At 32.8% G+C, this 25,931-nt stretch overlaps 1 protein-coding gene across 1 annotated transcript in view; it reads left to right on the forward strand.

The window, feature by feature from the left end:
* SCN2A (sodium voltage-gated channel alpha subunit 2) overlaps positions 1-25,931 on the forward strand; it is a 97,392-nt gene that overhangs the window by 43,921 nt on the left and 27,540 nt on the right. The window contains exons 15-17 of the mRNA XM_077154038.1: positions 14,505-14,678; positions 16,560-16,916; positions 18,568-19,047. Of these exons, the coding sequence (XP_077010153.1) occupies positions 14,505-14,678; positions 16,560-16,916; positions 18,568-19,047 (1,011 nt within the window). The remainder of the gene's footprint in view (positions 1-14,504; positions 14,679-16,559; positions 16,917-18,567; positions 19,048-25,931) is intronic.

Consider the following 25,931-nt stretch of genomic DNA (forward strand, 5'->3'; position numbering starts at 1 on the left):
GATTTTGTATTAACATTCATTTGATACATAGTAGAGTTATAGAAGTTAAAGTAAAATGATCTAATAGAAAGAAACAAGATGAATAAAATCATATAACAAAATATATTGATACAAAAAACTATATATATTGATAATGACATAAAATGCTTATGAATTCTCATTCACCTACCAACTTGATAAATGAACATATAAACAAGTTGTATGTAAACTGTAAATAATATATTCTAAAATATAGTACACAATATTTTTAGGCACTGATGTGATGATTATGTTTTTTATTATAGTGCAGTATGTACCAAGCACAGCAGTTCTAAAGTAGATATTATGATTATTTATATTTTATAATTGGGAAAACTGAACCCATGAGAAATTGATAGAGCAACAAAAGATCTGAAAGCCATGAAACTGTTGTTAGCTGTGGTCAAAAATCATAGGAGCTTAGAATAGAAGAGGACTATAATGGTTACTCAGTCCAAATTTTTACCTATACATGGATGCCATCAACATTATCACTAAAAAAATGGACAAGGAATTCAAGAAAGCTTTATAAAGGTAGATGTGAGAACACAACTTGAATGAGCTAAAATAAAAGTGAAGAAACTTGTTGCCTCATATAATTAAAGTCCACGGATATTTTGAACTAGCTCCAGATTCTGACCCGACTAGATGCAGGTTCTCAATCAATGTTAATGGGAGTCCATTTCTTGGCATATTGCTTCCTGATGCATTTTCTTCATTCTTTGGCTAAGTATTCTATTGATCTCAGTTACTCTACCAACTATTATTATACCAACTTAGCTTCCTGTGCAAAGAGATTATACTTCCTATCTAGTAGCTTCATTAAAGCATAAGAACTTATTCTCAATGACTTGACTGAAGTTACATAACCATTCCTAAGCTGGTTAGCCAACACTGGTTTTTTAGGGTTGGAATGTTCTGTTTGATCAAACAAAAGAATCATATTTTATTGTTACAGATGGAGAAAATAAGGGAAATTTTGATCAAATATGTTATGGTGCCATTATTAGAAAAAGGAGAGTTGATGTTGGGAAAACAAACAACACATGGAAAATTCAAGATGAGATTTGTATTATGTATTAAGGAAGATAAAATTTGTATTTGAGGTAAAGCATTGAATAGTAGAAAATGTGTAGGCAGAATGCACATTCTTCTCAAGAGCAAATATCTTCAGAATAGACCATATGTTACACCACAAAATAAGCCTCAATAAATTTTAAAATATTGAAATCATGCAAAGTATGTTCTCTTCACCATAAAGCTAGAAATCAACAGCAGAAAAATGGTGGTGAAATCCAAAAAATGTATAAATTAAATACACTTCTAAATAACCAATGAGTCAAGGAAGAAATCAAAACAGAAATTAGAAAATACTTTGAGATGAAATGGAAAGAAAAACATACCATACTAAACTTTTGGGACAGTAACTAAAACAGTGCCTAGGGTAATTCTTTAGCTATAAATGCCTATATTTAAAAAGAAGAACTATCTAGAATCAATAACCTGAACTTAAGAAACTAGAAAAATAAGAGCAAACTAAACCCCAAACAAGCAGAAAGGAGTACATAATAATGAAGTAAGGAAAACAAAATCAGTAAAATCAACAAACCAAAAATTGATTTTTTGAAAATATCAACAAAATTGACAAACCTTTAGCTGGACAAATCAAGAAAAAAAGAGAAAATACTCAATACTAAAAGCAGAGTGAAAGAGGGAATATCACTATCAATCTTACAGAAATAAAAAGGAGTATAAGGAAATATTATGGATTCTTATATGTCAACATATTAGATAACTTAGATGAAATGGACAAATTCCTAATAAAAGAAACAAACTACTGAAACTGATTAAAAAAGAAATAGACGAAAAAGGAAATAAACAATCTAAATAGACTATAACAAGTACAAATTGAACTAATAATAAAAAATCTTCCCACAATGGAAAGCCCAGGGCCAGATAACTTCACTGATGAATTCTGCCAAATGTTTAAAGAGTTAATACCAATCCTTGAGAACTCTTTCAAAAAGGGAAGAGCGAACACTTCCCAACTCATTGCCAAAATTACCTTGATATCAAAACCAGACAAAGACTTTGCGAGAAAAGAAAACTACAGACCGATATCCTATATAGCAATTTTCATAGTTTTCCTGGACTTCTACAACAGAGTATCATACACCAGTTGGCCTAAACAACAAGAATTCATTGTCTCACACTTTTGGAAGTAAGAAGTCCAAAATCAATGTGTTGGCAGTATCAAGCTTTCTCCCAACCTGTAGCATTCTGGCAGTACATAACTCAATCTCTGCCTCCATCATACAGTCATGCTTCTTCCTATCTGTGTCCTCCTCCACTGCTCAAATTTCCTCTGATTATACAGACACCAGTCATACCGAATTAAGACAAACTGATTCATTTATTTATTCATTCATTTATTCATTCATATTATTATCTTGCTAATAATATCTTCAAAAATCCTATTTACAAATGGGTTCACATCCACACAACTGCGGTTTAGGACTTGAACACGACTTTGTGAGGGACATAAAATTCAATCTATAACAAAAATGGATGCAAAAATTCTCAACAATATACTACCAAACCAAAGCAAACAACATGGAAAAAGATTATATGCAGGACCAAGTGGAATTTATCCCAGGAATGCGTGGTTCGATTAAGTTGTGAACATCAGTAATGCAATACAGTCCACTAAGCTGATGGAATAAAGGATGACAAAAGGAATGATGATCTGATACATGTGACCATATGGAGGCAACTTGAAGACATCATGTTGAGTGAAATAAGCCAGAAACAAAAAGACAAATATTTATTATCGCAACTGATTTGAAATAATTAGAATAAGGAAACGTGTAGAATCTAGAATATAGGTTGCCAGGGAATAGGGTGGGGACTGGTAAAGGGACGTTAAGGCTTAAAATGTACAGGGTTCCTATTTGGAGTGACAGAAGTGATGGTAGCACAACATTACAGACACAATTAATAACACTGAAATATATATATCTGAATGTGATTAAAAGAAGAAATGTTTATGTGATAACATAATAATTTTTTTTTTAATCCATGGAACTACACTTCACAAAGAGTGAGCCCTAAGTTAAACCATGGACTATCATTAATAATACGACTATAAAATTGTACTATCATCAGTTTTAACACATGTTCCACATCAGTGCAAGATGTTAATAATAGGAGGGTATATGGGACTCCTAAATTTTATGCATGATTGTTCTGTAAACCCACAACTTCTCTAATAAAGGAAAAAAATTTGAAACACGTGATCATCTCAATAGAAGCAGAAATACCATTTGACAAAATTGGACACAGAGGAATAGAAGGGAACTCTGTCAAAATGATAAAAACCATTAAAAAAAAAAACACAGCTAACATCATACTGAATGGTAAAAGATTCAGTGCTTTTCCTTTATTATCAGAAACAAGATAGGGATGTTCATAACTCTTCTACTCCAATTGCACTGGAGGTTCTAGCCAGGGCAATTAGACATGAAAAAGAAATAAATGGAATCTAGATTGGAATGGAAGAAGTAAAACTATCTCTATTCAGAGATGGCATGATCTCATACATAAAAAATCCTAATAAATGCACACAGCCACGTGCAACTATTAAAATTAATGAATGAGTTCAGCAAGGTTGCAGTATAAGATCAATCTACAAGAATCAGTGATATTTCTATATATTGGCAATGAACAACCTGAAAATGAAATAAATTCCACTTACAATAGCATCAAAAGAACAAAATACTTATGAATAAATTTAACGAAAGAAGTACAAGACCTATGTTGAAAACTACAAAATATTGTGAAAAATTTTAAAAAGATCTAAATAAACTGAAAGTCATCCCATGTGTGTGGACCAGAAGACTCAGTATGGATAGGATGACAGTACCCTCCAAATTAATCTATAGATTTAACGCAATCCCTATTAAAATCCCAGCTGCCCTTTTTTACAGATATTGACAAGCTAATTCTAATATTTATGTGGAAATACAAGAGACTTAGTGTGTCCAAAACAACCCTGTAAAAGAAGGGTAAAGCTGGAGAACTCATGTTTCCTGATTTCAAAACTTATGAAAAGCTACAGTAATCAAGAGAGAGCAGAGAATTGACATAAGGATAGGCATATAGATGAATAGAATAGAAATAAGTTTCAGAATGAAGCTGTTACATTAAGGGTCAGATGCATTTTGACAAAGTTACCAAGACAACACAGTGAGTGAAAGAATAGTCTTTTCAACAAATGGTGCTGGTAAAAAGGGATATCCAAATGCAGAAGAAAGAAGTTGGGTCCCTATTGATCACCATAAAGAGCAGGAAATGGGGAGTTATTGCTAATGGATATAGAATTTTTTGAGGGGGGAGTGAAAAAAAATGCTGTGCAATTAGAAGTGGTGGTTGCACAATTTTGTGAATATTCTAAAAATTACTGAGCTATATCCTGCCCATTACTCCACTTTTCTTTTTTCACATGGGCAGGCACCAGGAATCGAGCCCAGGTCCTCTGGCATGGCAGGTAATCATTCTTGCCTGCTGAGCCACTGTGGCCCACACCCATTACTCCATATTTTGAAGGCATCACAATTGTTCATCCAGTCACGTGTTTATGGGCATTAAAGTTAGTTCTGTTTACTGCCATGAATAATGCTGTAGTAAACATCCTCATGTATATCACCTTTTATAATGCAGCTTCAATTTCTATAGGATAGGTTCTCAGTATGAGGTCATTGTGTTAAGTATATAAAAATCTTTAGTTTTGAGGAATATTGTCAGACTACTTTACCAGAAATTTTGAGGTAAGTCACATTACCACCAACAGTTATAAGGGTGGGCATGTCCCTTCATTCAGCATTAGACGTCATCACTCCTTTGACATTTTGCAAATTTATTGCGGAAGGAATATAGCATTTCTGTTTTGCATTTTCCTCATTACTAAAGAGGTTGAGTATTGTCTTTTGTGTTTAGACTGCCGAAATTTTTTCTGTATATCTTTTGCACATTTTGTCCTATTGGAATTTTTGTCTTTCTTATCAATTGCAGAAGTACTTCAAATATCAGGAATTTTAACAAATAGCCTTTAATATGTGTTGCAGATAAATTTCTCAACCATTTGTATTTGTTATGTATTGTTTGTTTTGTGTATGACTTTTAATGTAATCAAATCTATCTTCTTTTTGTAAGGCTATTGTTTGTGTATCTGTGTTGCTTAGGAAATGCTCCCCCCAAAATTTTATAAATTAAAAACATTTACATTGTTTTTCTTAATATTTAAATCTTTAAACCATTTGAAATCTATTTTTTTTGTGAATAATACAACCTAATCAATTACATTTTGTCTGATTTATGGTACATTGTATCTTCCTGATACTGTATCAGTGACTGATTCATCCTCTCAAAACATTGACATAAATCATTGCAGTCTTTGTTTAGCTGCATAAGCTCATTAAAAGGTCACAATATTGGATTCTTTTGAAAAGTTGGAAGATATTACACCACTGAACCATCAGTCTTTCCTGAATATATTTGGTTGGAATTAAGTAGACATGTTCATTTGTATTAACCAGGCTCCTGTAGGCTCTGGAGTTTGTGACTCCAAATATATACTAAAAGATGAAAGCTTGAACCCTACTGGAATTGCAATTCCAGAAATAGCCATTCAGAGTCAAGTGGTATCTAAACATTTGTAGCCTCTCTTTTTAAATGTATGTGCTTATAAATACATTCCTATGTTTCATCTTTGTTTGCATAAGTGACTTGATTATTTTTTATTAGAAGAGAGTTTGGATATCTTTTCATGTCAGCACATAGATATCATAAAGCTCATATTCCATAGTATGAGTATATCATAATTTACTTAACCAACAACCTACAGATAGAAATTTAAATAAGTTTCTCACTTCAAATAATGGTTTGATAAACATCATTTTACATATATATTTATGCACATAAACAAATTTTTGTTCAGTACATTCCTTACAATGAAATTAACGAGTCCAAGTGTGTAAGCATGGTTTTTGATGGATAGTAGCAAATTACTCCAACCAAATATGATTCAGATAGTAGGCCCTGATCAAACATATAATAGGCAGGTGATATTTCATCTTATATAGGTATTCAAATCTTATAGTTGAGAGAATATTTCCCTAATTACTGTTTATGTGTATTTCCATAATTAATAGTATGGCTTTTGACTGTTTTTTGTATTTCTTCTATGAATTACCTGTTCATCTCTTTTGTCTATCTTTTTAAATTGTGTCATTTGCCCTTATAAGATTTTTGAAATGTAGGAATTCTTTATATAGTCTGGATAATAATCCTTTTTATTTACTGCAAAATATTTGTCATAATCAGTCCATATAATTTGTATGTGGAAATAGTTAGGGATTAGACTATTTTATTTCCTCAATTACCATAGCCTTGTGTCATTTTTTTATTCTTGGTCATTCTAATTCCAATTCATTACTTTCAAAATTATTTTGCTAATTCTTTTACATTTACTGCTACAGATAAACCTCAAAATCAATTTGTTGAGTTATATGCAATTCCTATTAGAATTTTTATTGCATATCTTGCATTTTTAAAAGTTCTTGTCATATTAGAGTCTTAGTAATGGTTTAAAATAACTCAGAGACACTCATAATATATATCTATGTCAATGTATGCAATGTACAGTATATATCCCTATTCAGCAGAGTGGTTGGGATATGACTGAGAGAAGCAGATATGGGGAGAAATGGTTTCTGTTAATTGGTAATTTTTATAAAATACTTCCAAGATGATTCAGGGCACTTAGGATAGGCAAAGAATCTTTAAAAATACACAAAGAACACTAACAATACAAGGAAAAAACAAATCAGATTTGTTTAGTATTAGGAATTTCTGTTCTTCAAAAGGCATCATATCATTAAGAAAATGAAATGCAAATTCCAAAGTAGAGGAGCTATTTGAAACACATGTGATTTTTTTTAAAAGAAATCCCATTTAGAGACCCATGTTAGATTCCTGGCTCAAGCACTTCCCAAAAAAACAAACACTCAAGCACACAAAGAAACAAAACAAACAAACACAAATTTAACAAATGGTGCTGCAGTAATGGGATACTCACATGGAGAAAGAATGAAATGTGACCCTGGCCATACAGCGTACAAAAAAAAAAAGAAAGAAAGAAAGAAATCCCATTTAATATCCAGAATATGTAAAGAAATCCATCAACTTAACCACAAAAAAGGCAGACACCAAATTTAAACATAGGCAAAAGACTTGAATGGACATCTCTCCAAAGAAGATATACAAATGGCCAGAAAACATACGAAAAGATGCTCAGAATCATTAGCCATCAGGGAAATGCAAATCAAAACTACAATGAGGTTCCATTTCACACCTATTACAATGACTGATATTAAAAAAAAATAAACAACAACAGAAAATAACAAGTGCTGGAAAGTATACAGAGAAATATGAATATTCATTCATTGCTGGTGCAGTGCAAAATAATGCAGCCACTGTGGAAGAAATTTCGGCAGTTCTTCTGAAAGCTAACTATTGTACTACCATATGGCTTGGCAATCCCAAAGCTAGGTATACACCCAAAATAATGAAAGCAGGGACCCTAACAAATATTTGCACACTTTAGTTCAGAGCAGCATTATTCACCATTGCCACAAGATGGAAGCAACCCAAGTGTCACTTACCAATTGTTCTAGTTTGCTAGCTGCCGGAATGCAACACACCAGAGACGGATTGGCTTTTAATAAAAGGGGATTTTGTTGGTTCTTCAGAGGAAGGGCAGCTAACTTTCCACCGACGTTCTTTCTTACGTGGAAGGCACAAGATGGTCTCTGCTGGTCTTCTCTCCAGGCCCCTGGGTTCCAACAACTTTCCCCAGGGTGACTTCTTCCTGCACCTCCAAAGGCCTGGGCTGAGCTGCTAGTGCTGAGATGAGGAATGCTGAGCTGCTTAGGCTGTGATACATTGCATTCTCTCATTTAAGCACCAGCCAATTAAGTCAAGCGTCACTCATTGCAGCAGACACACCTCCTAGTTGACTGCAGATGTAATTAGCAACAGATGAGGTTCACGTACCATTGGCTTGTGTCCGCAGCAACAGAACTAGGTATGCTCACCTGGCCAAGTTGACAACTGAATCTAACTAACACACCAATGAATGGTTAATAAATGTGGTATATACATACAATGGAATATTATTCAGCTGTAACTAGGAATGAAGTCCTCACACATGTTACAACCTGAATGAACCTCGGCGTTAACCGATATTAAGTGAAATAAGCTAGACACAAAAAGACAAATATTGTATGATCTTACAGATATGGAATAATTAGAATGAGCAAACTCATAGAATCAAAATCTAGAATATAAGTTAGCAAGAGACAGGTTGGGTCTTGCTAAAGAGAATGGGAAGATAAGGCTTAAAATGTAGAGAGCTTTTAATTGGAATGATGGAAATGTTTTAGAAATGGATGGTTGTGATGGTAGCATAAAATTGTGAATATAATTAACAGCACTGAAATTTATATCTGATTATAATTAAAAGGGAAATATTAGAGTGTATATATGGCAACAGAATAAGTTTTTTTAAATGGAAATAGAAAAAAAAAAAAGCAGAAGCCCTATCCAGTATTTATGAAGAACTCCTACAAATTTTTTTTAAATCAATGAGTAAGTCTTGAACTAGCATTTTGTCAGGGAAAATATTCAAATGGAAAATAAGCATATAAAAAGGTGCTTAACACCAGTACAATCAAATAAAAAGTATAGTGAGATACCGCTGCACACCCACCAAAATGACTAAAATGAAAAAGCCTGACAACCAAGAGTTGTCAGAGTCGGTAAAGAATATAGGATGGGTCTCAAACCAAACAGTCTGACTCAATAAGAATGAAAGAGAACTATAACTGATGTAAAAACACTCATCTGTTTCAGTCTGGACTGTGGGTGAAATAAATATGTTTCCCTTTAGACCTTTGTATCCATAGGCCTGCCCTTCCAGAATTATTCCAGATGGGAATAAAATAGAACTTTCATGCACCGCTGATATAAATTCGTATAGCCACTTTGAATAACTATAGAATTTTTTAAAAGTTGAACATACACGTACTATGTGACCCTCCAGTTCTATTCTTATGTCTACCCCCCCAAAATGAATACGTGTTCCTCAAAAGAAATGTACAAGAATGTTATTAATAGCATCATCTGTAAAAGGAAAACATTATAAACTACTCAGATGTCCACCTATGGTTGAATAGATACATACATTATTTTATATTTATATAATGGAATACCATACCACAGTAATTTTAACAAATAAACTGTTTTGTACAATATAGATAATATCATAGACATAGCACTGAATGAAAGAAATCAGGCACAAAAGAATACATATTGTATAATTCTATTTCAAAGAAGACTAAGAACAAGCAAAACTAATCTCTGTTAATTAGGTATTATAAATTAGAAGAATACTAACTTTGAGGACAGAAATGTGGTAATGATTGGAGAGAAGCATAGGGAGTTTTCTGGGTGCTAGGAACATTCTGTTTTTTTTAACTTACGTGGTGAATATATGAATGTGTTCCATTTGGTATAATCCTTTGAACTTTATTCTTATGCTGTGTGTAGTTTTTCTATATCTGTTATTCTTCATTAAATACTTACTAAGGTAAGTACTGAACAGTCAAGTGATAGTTCCTTCCTCTCATATAATCAAAAGAAAAGAACATAATTTCGTTCACTTTTCTACACAGTCAGCACAGATTTTTCTTTGTTGACTTTAAACTTTTCAGCAATGCTCTTGATGTTTGCATAAACCTGATCTCATCTGTAGAAAATCTTAGTTGTATAAAATGTAAAATAAGGAATATGTTGAACTTAGCCCTACAACAATGTACAGATTATTTATTAAGTGGTAAAAATATAGATAAGATATAACAATAGCAGAAATTTGTTTCTAACAATGTGATGCCTCCCATGTGGAGCATTTAGAAATGCTGGATGACATATAATGTGCCTTAATAATATATAACTGAGTTTGCTAGAAAGTGGGGGAAATCCTAGAGCTCCAAAAATAAAGAGGGAAGAAAGAAGAAAAGGCAGTGATATGGAGGTACTGAAAATTTAGCTTCCATAGGAGGAAGTCTCAGAAACAAAAAGGTATGGGTTTTAGCAGTCATGTGGGATTAAGAAGAGGTCCTATGCCTCTGTGGGGCAATTTGGAACTTAAATGCCCTCAAAAAGAAACTTCAAAGGGAAGCACTGAAAATGTCAGAGTAAAAGTTACTTTCCACTGCTGTAACTTTAACTGATCTAAAGAAACTCTTCTATTTCAGTCTTGACTGTGGGTGAAATAAATACATTTCCCTCTAGACCTTCATATCCACAGGCCTGCCCTTCGAGAAATGGAATTTGATAGGTACCATCCGTTTGGTTTGGGAACACCCTGTCCATTAACTTCACATAAAACATGATCCCAATCTGGTTTTACTTTTGGTGAACCTTGCCAAAGCTTATGCTCAGAAAAACCCAAGGGTTGACCCAAGCTACACAGCTTTCCCACAGATAAAAATCTATCCAGACAGGAGTTCACCATCCAAAATTACAAAACACTTCACCATAAGAGAGTTATCAGAAAGAGCAACACTGGAATTAGATCACCCAAGAACTTCAGAAAAAATAATTATTAAAAACAGATTTTTAAAAAATATTTTCAAATTAGTAAAGATATACAATCATAAAGTATTTCAGACAAAGAAACTGTGAAAAAGACCACATTAATTTTTTAAAAGAACTAAAAAGTACTTAGAGGGTTTAAAAAGTGAATTGACAGATTAGGCACCACTGAAGAGAGGTTAAGTGAATTGGAAATGAGACTGAAAGAAAATACTCAGAATGTATTTTAAATATACCTTAAAGAATAATGCAATAAAGAAATAGAAATTACAACAGAAAAATCAATGTTGTGAAGGAAAAAATGAGAAGTTCCTATCTAAAACTAACAGAACACAGTAGTCACAATAATAAAAAAAAATCTCTAATTATTTCAATTGTGTGGAGCAAGATAGTACACTTGATTAGTAGAGTGCTAATCAGTCCAGTGCCTTAGATTGTGTGTCAGGGTTGAAGTATGTGAAAGCAAATTCTGGGGACCCAATTAAAGAAAGACAAGCATAGACTCTATGGAGGCTGAGGCTCATGGCAGGAATATAGTACCTGAAGAACAAAAACACATTTCAGTTTTAGAAATCAGAGTCACAAGACAGACATTTAAAAGAATGAAAGGGAATGCAATAAAGATTTTAAAAAAGAAAAAATAGAATGGAAAAATAAGACAACAATAATAATAAGGAATGAAAAGAGCCAACAAAGACTAGCTTAATGTTAAATCAATGAATTATGGGTCTATGTCTGCTTATATTGGACCACCTTGGAAATTTGGGAAGGGGCTTTATCTATAGATGGAGGTTAAGTTGAGCAGTGGTATATTTAATATGGACTTTTGACTTAGACTGTTTTGTTTGAGACCCTTCCCATATCCCTTACTGACTCTGTTACCTTAAGGATATTACTTACCCACCTTAGCCTGGGTTTCCTGAACACAACACAATACAATACAACACAAGACTCATGAGAAAAACTTGTGAGGATTAAATGCGATAAAATGTAAAATACAGGGGACAAGGTAAACAACAATACATGGCAGCTATTATTTTTATCAGTATTGATCTGAGAGATGGTGCTGGCATGTAAAGAACAGGAAACTCATCTTCCCATAGCATGACTTTGGATTCAACCTGGATCCAGTTGCAAGCAGCTTTTACACATCCAATGAATAGTTTTAGATTTTATGCTAAGAGGCTTTTTAAAGGGGAATGACAAAATAAGATTTTTACCTTTAAAATATGACATTCTGAAGGATTCAGTTTCAAATTATGGTAGTATCTCATAAGTAACAATTATGGACTCAGACATATGTATGTGTCTATATATGCATGTGTGTACATGTATGTGTGTGTGTGTATGTGTATACTGGCAGAAATGCAGGGAATTTGACCCTTAAAGAATTGAAAGAAGGAAACAACCATAATGAATGAGAGTCACATTTTGTTAATGTTTTTTCCCTTGAAAACATTCCTATGTCCATGTATTGCAAGCATCTTGAACTCAAATATAAATCCACTGTCCTTTGATTTAAGGTATGAGAAAATGGCATTTATGTCTTCAAAAATGCTTAGAAATTAAATTTGAAAATCTCCAGAAGGAGGAAAACTTGTGAGGAGGGAAAGAGTCCTAAATTCTATGTATAAGCCAAATTCTGTGTACAAACTCTCAAATCCTTGGCTGAACCTCAAACCATGAATGATGGAGACTCTAAAAAAGCATGGCATTTGTTTAAATAAGATATTGAATAGGCAGTTAGGCATGAAGTTCAGGAACTCAGGAGATTTGCTGGAATGAAGACATACATTTCAAAATATAAACTTATTGTAAGATAAAAATTAGGGTAAGCAGACCCACAATATATAGAACTCTGAAGAAATCCAATATTGACTGATTTGTGAGAGGAAGAAAAGCAGCTGAGAAATATCCTGGGAGGTGTAGGTCACAGAAGCCCAGGAAAGAAAGCGTTTGTAGGAACAGGGAATAAAAAGCTGTGTCAATCCCAGGGTTGTAAATCTACTTGGTAATATGGGACAGAAATTCCGGGTTGAGCCGGGACCTGGCATCAAGAGATTGAGAAAGGCTTCTTGACCCAAAGAGAGAGAAATGAGATAAAATAAAGTTTCAATGGCTGAGAGATTTCAAATAGAGTTCAGAGATTATTCTGGAGGTTATACATTATATATAGATATCCCTTTTTAAGTTTATGGTGTAGTGGAGTGGCTGGAAACTGTTGAGCTGTATTCCAATAGCCTTGGTTCTTGAAGACAATTGTATAAAGACATAATTTTACAATGTGATTGTGTGATTGTGAAAACCTTGTGTCTGATGCTCCTTTTATCCAGGATATGGACAGATGGGTAAAAAAAAATATGGATAAAAAATAAATAAATAATAGGGGGGAAAGGGTAAAGGAAATTGGGTAGCTGGAAATACTAGTGGTCAATGAGAGGTAGGAATAAGGGGTATGATATGTATGAGTTTTTCTTTTTCCTTTAAATTTCTTTTTCTGGAGGGATGCAAGTTTTCTAAAAAATGATCATGGTGATAGGCACACAACTATGTGATGATATTGTGAGCCATTGTATACCATGTATGGAATGTATTGTGTGAAGATTTATCAACAAAAATATTTTTAAAATAAACAATGTCAAAAATTTCTGAAATGGCAAGCAAGATCAGGACTAAAATTTCTATTGGATTTAGGAATGTGGACGTCATTGTTGCTATTGAATGTTGGTTAAAGTCGTTTGGGTCGGTTGGTAGGTTAACAAGTAAGTTGAGGAAATGGAGCTAGTGAATATAAATAAGTACACAATCTTTTAAAGAAAATTGACTCTAAGGAGACGATAGAATGGTGGTAGTTGAAGTGGAAGTAGAGTACACAGGTTTCTTGGATATATTGGTAATGTTTTTAAGATGGGGAAGGACTGAGTATCTATCTGTTCATTCCTGTAAAATCCCAATGGAATACAGGCAGTAACAAAAAGAGATTGAAATGTGAATTCTTTGAAAAGTCCAAAGGAGACATAGAATAGAGTTGAGAGATTAGCATAAAGCAGGGACAGAAATACCTCTTTTATTTTAACAAGAAGCAAAATCAAATAATGGGCATGGATATAATAGTTTGATCAGGAGAAACTAAGAATATGCAGGTTTGTTGACTGCCATGATCTCTGAGAAGCAGAAGTATGGAGAATATAGGATAAGGGGGAAGGATTAAAGATATGTGGATGAGAGACAAAGTTTGAAAGAGTTGTAGAGAATGGAAATGGAGAATGTTGCTTCTCTTTGGCCAGCAAAAGGAACTGTTTTTTTTAAAAAAAAAGCATTCTTCCCATCTCTAGGGCTGGTGGTGACTATGTTTACCATGACGTACCTGAAGCTTCTTAGTACCACCTTTGTCTTCAGGATCACAGGCAGGGATCAGTCCATTCTACTTGGTGGCTGAAGCCTACATTCCTAGGTGATCATCTGGTGAACTTTTTGAGGAATAGTGATGTCAAGAACAGATCCAAGAAGCTATCCATGTTGAGCCAGATGAACTTCTCATATGAAAATTAGAATATTAATTTTATTGTCACAATCCATGTACTTTTATCATATGATAAACCTTAAATATTATAAACAATTAAATATTGATTTGAATCCAAAGCAATTGTACATGCCAATTAACTGTACCTAAGCCGAGTTTTAAAACTTGTTGGGAATAAATTAAATTTCTTGGTAATTACTTATGTTTTCAAGAATATTTATGCATTTAATAAACTACATTTCTCATTTAGGTATTCACTGGGATCTTCACAGCAGAAATGTTTCTGAAGATAATTGCCATGGATCCATATTATTACTTTCAAGAAGGCTGGAATATTTTTGATGGTTTTATTGTGAGCCTTAGTTTGATGGAACTTGGTTTGGCAAACGTGGAAGGATTGTCAGTTCTGCGATCATTCCGGCTGGTAAATTAACTGGGAGTATCCATAATACTCGTTTTTATAGTTAATTTATATCTTCAATTTTACTTCATAGTACTTATATGATTACCAATAATTATAATATTCTTTGAATATACTTCTAAAACACACTAGACTGATGATAATATCTTCTTCATCATACCTTTAATAGATAGGTAAAGTTTATTCAAATGAATCAAAAGTTATTTTATTAGTAATTGAATAGCCAGGCTAATGGTGAGAGAAAGGAATCACAGGTAAAACCACCAAAACAATCCAATGCCATAATCAACTTTCAGTTATCTGATGTTTACTTAACCATGGGTAGGGCTTGCTGGGGGCCTACGATGGGCTCTCCTTTCTGTCAGGGGCTCAAGAATTATGAAGTTGCTCATTGCCCACCTTGCCTTCATTGAAACCAAGGCTTGGGATTGGAAACAGTGGGTAAAGAAAGGACAGGATAAGCAGACAGAGCTTCCCATACATCTGCTCCTTCAGCCAGAGCAACAAGTCAGTGTATATATTCTCCGAGATGATTGGCCAGTGTTATATTTTGTTAGCTTTAAAGTCTTTCATTTATTCTTTACACTTCATAAGTTCATCAATCTTTTGAAATCAAGAAACAAAATATCATTTGATACATTTCCATTTAGTTTTACATTTTTGGTGCTGTTACTTTGAGTTGGCACCAACATTTTATGACTTATTTGTAAATAGCAGAGATTGTGAATAGTTATCAAAGGCAGGTTCCTATTGGTGACTTATCTTAGTGGTGATTAGTTTCAAAACTTTGCTGTGAAATCTGTTTAGAATTTTCGTAACCACTTTCAGAGTCCAAATTTGTGATGTGACCCTTAGAGCTCTAGTCCTCAAGAATAGCTATGGATCTAATTTGGAATCAGAAGATGCAAAAAAAAAAAAAACCACACAAAAATTAGAAATGGTTATATGATAAATAATATGGGATAATACCTTTTAAAATATTTAGTAAAACTTCATGCTAATGTGATGCAGTTTGGGGAAACAGGAAGCAAAATAAATGACTTGCTTAGCATGTAAAGCTCTTTTGCATTAATTATTTTCTAGGAATAAACTAAACACTCTGGTTCTTATGTTTATTCTTTTCGGTCACTTCAGTGCCATTTAATAATCCACAACTCTAGGCCTGACATTTACTGAAACATCAGATAAAACACTGGTGTGATTTAACTGTAAATGGTACTCTAAAGGACTCTGAGTTAATACTACCTATGTGTCAAGCACAGTGACCAAGTCATTTCCATAATATATTATGAGTTGTCATCAGAGTCATAAAGATTGACAAAATGCCGTTTCTTACTTAAGTCTAAGTATTTCCTCTTTGAATGTAATAAATCTGCTTTTAAAACAGCCTAATATTACATCAAACTAAAGTTATAACCAGATTAAAATATCTAAAGATTTAAGAAAGTAGTTGTTTTTTCTTTTTTGCTTGCATAACTTGGGTTAATATGTTTGCATTTGTGGACTTTGGTGTGATATCTCATGTTGGGTTTTCACATAATGACATTCTACTCTGAAAAAGACTCTGCTAATTAGATTAAATAATCTTAGATATATTGGCTCCTTACAGAAAATTAGTGGTAGGATTCTATAAAACTTGGCATATCTTATTATTATAGTGCCAATAAAAGACTGTGTTATGTAACTGTCGTATTTACAATGTAGCCCATTTCGGAATTAAAAACAAATATCCAATGGTGTCAAATAACTTCTTCATTTTCTGGATAACAGTTTGGCACTCAAGTAATCCATCACCCTGCAATTGAGGCAGTTATGCTGTAGAATTCCCCTGTAAATAAAATTTCAGTAGGCAAGCTAGTAACAGTCTTCATGCTTTCATTCCAGCTCCGAGTTTTCAAGCTGGCAAAATCTTGGCCAACTCTGAATATGCTGATAAAGATCATCGGCAATTCCGTGGGGGCTCTGGGTAACCTCACCTTGGTGTTGGCCATCATCGTCTTCATTTTTGCCGTGGTTGGCATGCAGCTCTTTGGGAAGAGCTACAAAGAATGTGTCTGCAAAATATCCAATGATTGTGAACTCCCCCGCTGGCACATGCATGACTTCTTCCACTCCTTCCTGATTGTGTTCCGTGTGCTGTGTGGCGAGTGGATAGAGACCATGTGGGACTGTATGGAGGTTGCTGGTCAAACCATGTGCCTTACTGTCTTCATGATGGTCATGGTCATCGGAAACCTGGTGGTATGTAGTAAAAACATTTTCCTGACTTTCTATAAAACGTCATATAACCATAAGGGCGGGCCGCGGTGGCTCAGCGGGCAAAGTGTTTGCCTGCTATGCCGGAGGACCTCGGTTCGATTCCCGGCCCCAGCCCATGTAACAAAAACGGAGAAACAGAATACAATAAAACAAGAAAATGTTTAAAAATGTTTCCCTTTCTTCCTTCCTTCCTTCCTTCTATCCTTCCTTCCTTCTCTCTGTCTTTCCTTTAAAAAAAAAAAAAAAAAAAAAAAAAAAAAAAAAAAAAAAAAAAGTATGTTGTACTGATAAATGTTTTATATGATTGTTTAGTATGAAGGCCATTTCCATTTCTATTTTATTCAAGTATAGTTTAGACTATTGAAATCCATATAAACCCTTAAAATGCCTTTTAGACTAAAATCTTCCTCACTAATTTTCTTACTGTTCCATGAAGAGAGACATTTCTAGCTTTTATCTTTTAGTTCCTGTGTTAAATCATACAGTCACTCATTTTATTTATAAGTACTAACAATAGGATCGCTTGAAATTTTTCAAATGTGGGTTTCCTACAAATGGAAGTTTTTTAAAAAAGTGAATTCCTCATCATCTCAGTCTGTATTTCACTGCTAAAAGCACACGGATATTTAGTACCTAGAAACTACAAATAACATTTACTCAAAAAATGTATTTTCAATTCTATTTAAAATGAACTATTATCCAGTACCACTATATTGAGTTCTGGAGGATATTAGGCCCCCCTCACTGTTATATCCTTTTGTTCTGTATGCTTGAATAATCAAGGAATCATGGACATTGTGATTTAAATCCTAAAAAAAAAAATATATGATTCAGTTTTTTGTCCATGGGAATGCCTGATTCTTTGAAATTTACTTCTTTTTGAGTGCACAGAGTGTATTTAGAGTTACTAAACTTTTCACTCATGCCTAACTATAGAACTTATTTTTAGAGACTCAATTTACAGATTAGTTAGTGGCCTCATTTATGGCAATACTTCCACTTTGCAATCTTTCAACTCAATATTAATATCATTATTTCAGTAAAATAACCGTTTCTTTACAGTATCTTCAACCATTGTATAAATACGGTGACCATGACTTTCTAAACCAAAAATTGGGACTTTTTGATCTAGCAATAGATATATTTTTTCCTAATCACTAAGTTATCTAGATGCAGAAGTTGGTATAAAGGCATAAAAATTAAAAAAATTTAAATACTTAAAATCATCTTTGGTTTTAGTAATAAAATTACAATAAAATATCAGTGTCCCAGAAAATCCACATCACATGGTCAAAATACTTAGCATCCCAAACAACATTTTTTTTCTTTTTCACATTATCAATCTATGTAACTAAGATTTTTCTTTTAGTACTCAATTTAATATAGAAATTTTGTACAACAGCCTTCAGTAGTTTTGTAATGACTAAAAAGAAAAAATGGTGTAATATTACTTGATATTGATAAGGCATTTTTTAAATTTCATTCAACCTTTTTAGGCTAGTTTATCATCACCTAGAAGAAATACCTTTAGCAAAAAAATTATGAAGTGTAAGAACTAAGTGAGAAAACTTACAGTCAATATCAATTGCAACAACAGAATGTTTTGATCACGTATATTTCAATTGCATTTTAGGTTTTGAATCTTTTCCTGGCTTTGCTCTTGAGTTCTTTTAGTTCCGACAATCTTGCTGCCACTGATGATGATAATGAAATGAACAATCTCCAAATTGCTGTGGGGAGGATGCAGAAAGGAATTGATTATGTTAAAAGAAAAATACGTGAATTTATTCAGAAAGCCTTTGTTAGAAAGCAGAAAGCTTTAGATGAAATTAAACCTCTTGAAGATCTAAATAACAAAAAAGACAGCTGTATTTCCAACCATACCACTGCAGAAATAGTCAAAGACCTCAATTATCTCAAAGATGGAAATGGAACTACCAGCGGCATAGGCAGCAGTGTAGAAAAATATGTTGTGGATGAAAGTGATTACATGTCATTTATAAACAACCCCAGCCTCACTGTGACCGTACCAATTGCTGTGGGAGAATCTGACTTTGAAAATTTAAATACTGAAGAATTCAGCAGCGAGTCAGATATGGAGGAAAGCAAAGAGGTACGAATTTTTAAATAAGATATTTCAATATTATGTATTTCTGTTACTTTAAAACTATTGAACTATTTTTAAATTATATGTTTCCTTTCTGTGAGGAAATAGGAAATATCTATTGATACATTTTCTATGGCAGAGGATATGTTAAATAAAATATAAATATACAAATGATGTACTGATTCATTTATTTCAAATATTCATTTTTTATCTTAATATTAATATACAAATTAATCTGAACTTTTTAAAATGTATTTTTTTATTTAGATTTGTGAATATGCCTCAATTTACTCACTTTCTTCCTTATAATTCTCCCAGAATGATGGTTTTTGTATATACTAAAAAATTACTTGTTGGGAGGGTAATTCTACCTCTCAGCTTATTAAATTCTTGACTCTTATGAAATAATTCATAAAAGGTAATCTTAGTTTACAGAAGCATATTTATTCACAGAGAATCTGATTGGGATCTTGGCTTCATATTTACATATAGTTTCATGTTTTCAAGGAAAAGAAAATATTGATGAGAAATTACCTTGAAAAATATTTGCAACCCTACTGATCCCTATGCATGCTGTTTAAACAAACAAAATTGTCTTACATTATAGTATGTAAAATTCTGAATTTACCAACTACACAGTATGTCTTGATAATTTAAATTATTCTTTGATTTAACAAGAGCAGTATGTATGTAAGAGTGACTATGATTTTAGTTTATTTATAGGTTAATAAGTGCAGAGTTAGGAGTTGGAAAAGAAGGAATTTAGAACTTGATGTTTAAGTTTTTAACTGATCATAAATGAAGAGAGGAATCCCAATGATTAAAGTTTCCATAAACAAACAAAAATAACAATCAAAAACAAAGATTCACCCTTTCCCACCACTTGAATTGTTTTTCAGGAAAGAATAAGGCCCCTATTACCGTTTCATTCTAAAAAAAAAAAATAGATAATTTGGTAAGTTTGGGTAGTGAATGATAAAACTTAAGTAGCATGACAAAATAATGATTAAATGATTAAGAATCATTTGACAAAATTCTGAGGTAAGATATATTTCTAAGTAGAAAATTTTACATTTTTTTAATTCCATAAAATTAGGAAAAAACATGTTATTTTCCATTCTGCTAATTCACTTTTGATCAGGTGAAAGTAGATGTTAAGCATGATCTTCAATAAAACTTTAATTATAGATAATAATATAAATTGATATAAATAATATGGCCATAGCTACTAGTTTCACAAAATAACTGATGAGATTCAAAGGGAAAGTACTAAAACCTTATAGCCTGAAACAAAGAACTATTGAAATTAATTGAAAAATTTTTGGTAACTAGACTGTATTTTTAAATGGAATATGTCAAGAAGGGGTTACTAAATTTTGTATGGGCACAGTTGGCTTGGCTATGCTGAATTGGTGGGGCCTGATTTCTGGTATATATTTCTAGAAGCAAGTCAGCCCTTAGAAAATAAAATTGAGCCATTAGAATTTAAATATATATTCTCCTCTGATTATTTTGACATCTCTAATAGTGGTTATTTTACCTTATAGTAAGGAAAGTCAATTTTCGTTTTTGGTATGTTTAGTTTTAGAGTGTCATATAAACTAAGGGTAAATTATGAAAAATAAAGTGTCGGAACCATCGGTCAGTTTATGAGTACCTTTTGAAATGTAGTTAACTTGATAGCCAGTCTTTTTAATTTTCAGAAATATTAAAGCCCGAGTAAGAATACAGATAGATTTTAATTTGGGAGTATTTTACATGGTAGCTCTACATGAGAAAACAAAAGAGGATTGAGACAATTATCCTAGAATTTCAAACATTCCCATCTGAGATATCTTTTTAGTGTTCATTCTTCCGATCTTTTTTGTCTGATCATTTTCTTATCTGGTCAAACCGTGTAATTCTGTTAAATATCACATGCAGAGAAGTCAGAAATTATGTGAGACTTGTTGTTAGGCCTTTCTAATTTTTTTTTAATTAAAAGAAAAAAATTAGATACTTTTTCACTTTTGAAATGCCTAAATGTTTTTTTATAGGACAGTTAACTGAATGGACCCAGAGGTTGTATAATTCTTATCTATGTCTTTGCCAAAACTGTGTGATTCTTTGATAATTTTCTGTATATTCTCCAGAGTATATTATTTAAATTCATGCCCTAGTCATATATGCTTTGACTCTTAATGTTACAATTGATTATATTTAACATAATTCCTTTCATACTTTTTTGTTTTGAGTGACTGACTTTTTTTTAGAGTTTTTAATATTGTTGAAGCCATGCTTGAATGATTATTTTTCAGAGTGAAATTTAGTAGTGCAATATGGTATCCTTCACTGCTTACCATTTTACTTCTCACAGGGGTAAAATCCAGCTGGAGCCATCAAGAATGCAGCTCTGGTGTTTTTTAACCAGCCAGAGACTCGTGCCACTACTTTTGTCCAGGTTACCCAAGCAAGTTATACAAATAAAACTATAATCCATTTCTAAATAAATTTTGACTGGCCTGCATGTTACTCAGCTATGTCCTTTGCCCATCCATTGGCAGTAAAATAGAAACATGCGCAGCTGCTCTTATGCTGAGTCATATAAAGCATGGACAGGAAAGTCTGACAACCCTAACTTTTTTTTTAATTAGCTGCTAATTTTCTTATATGGATTTTAATAGAAGTTGTATTCTATGGGGAAAAAGTGCATGCCTTTATGAATTATTTAATTTCTATTCAGTGTTACAGAGTTTTAACATGCTAAGGGCCTAAAGGAAAAATAGAGGTGCTCTTTGAAAAACTAGTGAGATGCTTTATCTGCCCCGCCTTTTTTTTAAATATAGTTCCAGTGAATGGAATGTGTGGTGGTAATATTTTATTTACTGTCATTATTAAGTTTTCTAAAGGGTAATCTGCAAATTAAAGCAACCCCTTATTCATATCCAAGCTTCCTAAAGGATGTTTTAATCTGATAATAACACAAATGAATTGGAATGTTTATATTTGTGCTATCAGCATGGGTACAATTTTTATCTGCCTCATTTTAGAAAAAATAGCATAGCCTTATTTAGCAATCAACCAAACAAATTTTGCATTTAGAATATGATTCCCTTAGAGATTCTGTTGCTATTTACCCCCAAACTGCTAAGACTGAAAGAAAAAGAAACAAATGTCTTTGTGCACCCAAAAAAAAAAAAAAAAGTGAAAGATAGTCTTTTAGATGGTAGTTTCATTCTAAAAAGAAATCCAATTCCACCTTATTCATCCTTTGAGCCCCACTGCCCTTTGTGCTTTTTTTCCTCCTCTATTTTCATTTCATCCAGACCTGCTGGGAAACTTTCCCCTAAAGAATATTATTTAAATATTCCATGTACTGCAAACTCCTGTATAGGAAGGGAATCATTGTCAGCACTTGCTCCTTCAATGTTTTTAAAATGAAGGGGCCTCCCTTATTATATGACCATGACAATGAGTATAGCACTGTTCTATGGGCTTCCATCTGGTGGACCATCCTTGTCCTAATGTTGAAACCACAGTTTTGTGCACAAATATGTTAATCAAATTAGTCAATCAGAAGTAATTATTTTTAAAGAAACATTAATTAATACTTTATCATATAATACAGTTTTTTCTCCATCTTTTAATAAAAATATAAAAGAACCCTCCATATAGTCATATTTGGCTCTTTGAAAGGAGCAACAATCTTACCATCCCTGGAACATTCTTTTATACATTGAAACAAAATATTTAATCACTACTGATTCATGAAAGATAAAGTTTTATATGTTGGGGGAATGGTGTCATATAAAATGGGATCCAAGACATATAATTGCTCACACATAAATACATATGCACATTTACACAGGGGCTAGAAAGAATTATTTTTCCCTTGGGTGTATTAATTTTTCAGGAAAGCGTGAGATTTGGGGTCTTTAAGATCATGACTTTATTCTCCATCTTCTTGGAAAGAAGCAAGTTTATTTTATTCTCTGAACATCCAAGTTGTCACATAGAAATGTTTATGTGGGAGAGTGACAATCAGACATATTATCTAACAGTTTATCTAAGATATTTGACTGGAGTAAGTGTGATGGAGCACAGATGAAGCAGGAACGAGTTTAAATTGATTTTCTTAGTCTGAGTTTCCCTGACTACATCTCTGATCTGCCTCCCAAAACATTGTCCACTCCCTGAAAGAGGATACCATGTTCCAATATAGGGGGACAAGGCAGAGAAAGATGTATAGGGTCAGTTTGGGTGAGTAATGTGGGATGGGTTCAATAGAAACCCATCTATTAGGGTTCTTCAGAGAACCAGAAACAACAGGATATATTTTATTATAGGAATTTTGTGGGGATTGGCAAGTCCGAATTCCATAAGGCAGGCCACTAGTTAGAAACTCGAAAGTGTGAAAGTGACAATGAATAACCCTGGAGAAGCTGGCTTACTGTACAGATTTTAAAAATTCTTTGTGACTTTTGAAATACTTAGTTCTCCTTTTAAAACCTCCAACTGATTGGATGAGGAGACTTCTTTCATTATTGAAGGCATACTCCTGTTGATTGTAGATGTAATTAGCCATAGAAGCAATCAACTGACTAATGATTTAAATCCATCTGTAAAATACCCTCATAGTAAAAATCAGGCCAGTGCTTACTTGACCCAACAACTGGACACCATAACCAAGCCAAGTTGACACATGAGATTAACCATCCCACCACCTATGATTTTATCCTGGATAATGTGTGGTTCTCATGGGAAAGTTTTCCAGTGGAATAGTAATTAATGGAGAACAGGGCTCTAAATATCCTAATGAAAGAACAAAATGGGCCAAATATGTGTCTTTGGGGCACTAGTAATCTGCCGAGGAGTAGACGATATGACTTAAAGTTTTCTTTTATTAGCCACAGAAAGAGATTTTAAATTCCTGTGATTTAAGGTTTAGAAAATTTTAGAATTTATTCACTATAAAGACCGAAATGATTTTCTAATTGATATATTATAATTACAGTGGTACTTTTGATTTTGCCATCTTCCTTATTAAGAAGATAACACCAACAGTTCCATTTTAGTATTAATGTGTCACTTTGGTCTTAAAGCCTATTTCAAAGCAAGCAAGAACATCATTTCCATTGTCTCCATGTTAGCATTTGTGATGAAAAATGACCTAGCGCTTCTTAAGTACAGATTAGCAATAGGATCTGTGTAGAACTAATGATTGCCATTCTTGGAGACCAAAATAGTTAGATATGGAATATTTTATTCAGTTTGTTTTGAAATAATCCCTTTTTTATCCCAGTTTGTTTAATAAATCAGATTATGCTCTACCCCTTTTATCTGAGGTTATATACAGTCTTTACAAATTACATTTTCTTAAAAATGTATCTTAACTTCATAATGGGAAACAAGTGTGCCTATAAAAAGTATGGAAACTCATAACAGGGAATTATTTTTCTCTCCCTTTTTCTGTTGTGATTTTTTTAGAAATGTTTATTTTCTGAAAGGGCTATTACTTTTGTGCACTGTTGTTTAATAGCAATTTATCAATGATCTACAAACTTAAGGTTGAAAATATGGTGTATAAAAATTGTTTAAAAATCCAAAATGAAATATTGTATGCTTTGCTATTTATTTGTTAGCTTGTTGGACAAAATATGATTCTGCCTGCTTGACCCATTGACTATAATTACCCAACACTTGAGAAGAATACCAGCAGATTTCCTATGGGAAAATCTCTGTAATATGAAGTTTCCATAAAAAAAAAAATTGTTCAACTAATATTTCTACCTGAATGTAAATGATTGCCAAAGCTATTCATAGCAAATAGCAATTGGCCATTCCTGTTTGATGTTTTTAGTATCCTGACGTTGGAGCACATCCATATTTTGTTAAAGTTTAACTTGACATGGTCTGCTCTAATGATATTATTCAATCCACGTATTTCCTGGTAAATAAATGCATATAATAAGAACCTCAGCTTTCAAATTTACTAAGGGAAGTGTAGAAATTGTCAAACTGATTCTATTTCTAATAAATATTTTGGTCTCTTACTCATGTGGCATTTTGCAGTGAATGATTCCCTGATTGGAGGATTTACAAGTAACTTTTATTTGAAAATTCTTCTTTAATTGCATTAGTTTGAATACTTCCATATAATGATGTATATTTGGCAGTTCTAATTGGTGAATTTGCCCTAAGTTGGGATTGATTATAATTATTACCATATCTGAAGCTGAAGTTGTTTATATTGTTAATTTGATTCATTTGATTTTTTTATGGGCCTTCATACATTCTAACATTTTTAGTCATTATTTTTTATAGTTCTATGTTATTTGCCTCTTATGTGATTTTAAGAAAGTCAAATTGATGTTATCAGGAAAGGTTTTATAGATCAAAATTTCTTGCCTAAGTCTCAAGATTATTGTTAAAAGTAAACTTTTTTGTTCATGAAATATCACAATGTGTATTTAACCCTACCCTACATTAATATTTATAAGGATTATTAATAGAACTTGAACTAATCCTGATGCTCATGATCATGAAAGATGGAGCTCAGCAATGTCACAAGCACTATTTTGAACTCACAATATTTAATTACATATCCACTCTATTAAATGTTTTAAAAATGGTAAAGGTTGGGTTTGCTTCTGAATCATACCTGGTAGAATGTGGTACAGAAGACTTTGATTCTAGCTACTGACTCACTGACTTTTGACAAGATGCTTAAACCCACATATCCCTCTCTAAAGTAGATCTGTATCAGTAGATGTTTGAGGATTAATGTGCAGCTTGAATTCTTCATTTGTAAACCAAGACCCTGAAGTGTAATATTTAAGTAATATCTTAAACACAGGTAGATCCTGTACTTTCTACTTCATGGGAAAGAATGAAGAAAGATGAAATTGTTT

This window comes from Tamandua tetradactyla, chromosome 3 (genome assembly GCF_023851605.1).
Source record: "Tamandua tetradactyla isolate mTamTet1 chromosome 3, mTamTet1.pri, whole genome shotgun sequence".
Lineage (NCBI taxonomy): Eukaryota > Metazoa > Chordata > Mammalia > Pilosa > Myrmecophagidae > Tamandua > Tamandua tetradactyla.